This window comes from Nannospalax galili, unplaced genomic scaffold (assembly GCF_000622305.1).
Source record: "Nannospalax galili isolate Female #2095 unplaced genomic scaffold, S.galili_v1.0 scaffold302, whole genome shotgun sequence".
Lineage (NCBI taxonomy): Eukaryota > Metazoa > Chordata > Mammalia > Rodentia > Spalacidae > Nannospalax > Nannospalax galili.
This window is the reverse complement of record NW_008350120.1, coordinates 5,417,529-5,418,581: the sequence shown is the minus strand read 5'-3', so window position 1 is coordinate 5,418,581 and position 1,053 is coordinate 5,417,529. Positions and strand designations below refer to the sequence as shown.

The window sequence follows — 1,053 nt, the reverse complement described above, 5'->3', positions numbered from 1 at the left end:
GGAAAAATTATTTTCAAAAACACCCCACTGCTTTCAAAGGAAACTAAGTCTAAAATGTTTACACTTACTCGTTTTCATCTTCATTGTCAAAAGAAAGAAGGCTACTGTTTTTGATTTGCTTTTGTGAGTTCTTTTTAACCGAATCCTGCTTATTCACTTCATCTTCATTTGTTTTTTTCTTTTTTGAGCTTGCTGTTAAACCTGAATACTTTTCATCTGAGGAACGCTTAACTGGTTTTCGATACATGATTCTTCCATCAGCTGGAGGTGGTTCTTCATCTTCTTTGACAGCCTTTATTTCTGCTTTAATTTTCATGACTTCTTCAGCTGTAAGGTCTCCCTTTTTTAAAACTACCACTTGAGGCTGCTCATCTTCTTTGTCACTGTGATCACCATCTTCATCTGGGAGCTGAGGCTGTATTCTCTTGGTCTCTACGGTGGGCCCCTCCTTGTAGCCGACTCTTTCCTTGAAGCGGGACAGGAAGGCTGGCTCCGCGGGCTGCACGTAGGACACTTGGTTCCGTTTGCTCATGGCTTGGATGAAATCACTTGGAACAACTGCTATTCTGAGATATTTTATTTTTATTTTTGCAGCTATTGTGAACGGGAGTGTTTCCATGTGCTCTTTCTCTGATTGCTTGTTATTGGTATATAAAATGCTATAGACTTTTGTAGGTTAATTTTGTAACCTGCCACTTTACTGAATGTGTTAATGATTTCTAGGAGTTTTCAGGCAGAATTTTTGGCATCTCTTAGATATAATATCATATCATGTTCAAAAAGGGATAATTTGAACTCTTCTTTTCCAATTATTACTCCTTTAATTTTCTCTTATTGCTCTTGCAAGGGTTTCAAGTACTATGTTAAAGAGAATTGGAGATAGTGGACAGCCTTGTCTGCTTCCTAATTTCAATGGGAATGCTTCCAGTTTTTCTTCATTTAGAATGATGTTGGCTGTGGGTTTGTTATATATTCCTTTAATTATGTTGAGGTATGTTCCCTCCAGTCCAATTCCCTCTAAGTAGGACTGTGAACGTAAATGCACATTGAATC

General features: G+C 37.8%; 1 protein-coding gene across 1 annotated transcript; it reads right to left on the bottom strand.

The window, feature by feature from the left end:
- Positions 1-6: 6 nt before the first annotated feature.
- Positions 7-556, bottom strand: LOC103745342 (uncharacterized protein KIAA1143 homolog). Its single transcript, XM_008847268.2, has one exon. The coding sequence runs from the start codon at positions 530-532 to the stop codon at positions 65-67; it is 468 nt and encodes a 155-aa protein (XP_008845490.1). The 5' UTR covers positions 533-556; the 3' UTR covers positions 7-64.
- Positions 557-1,053: the final 497 nt, after the last annotated feature.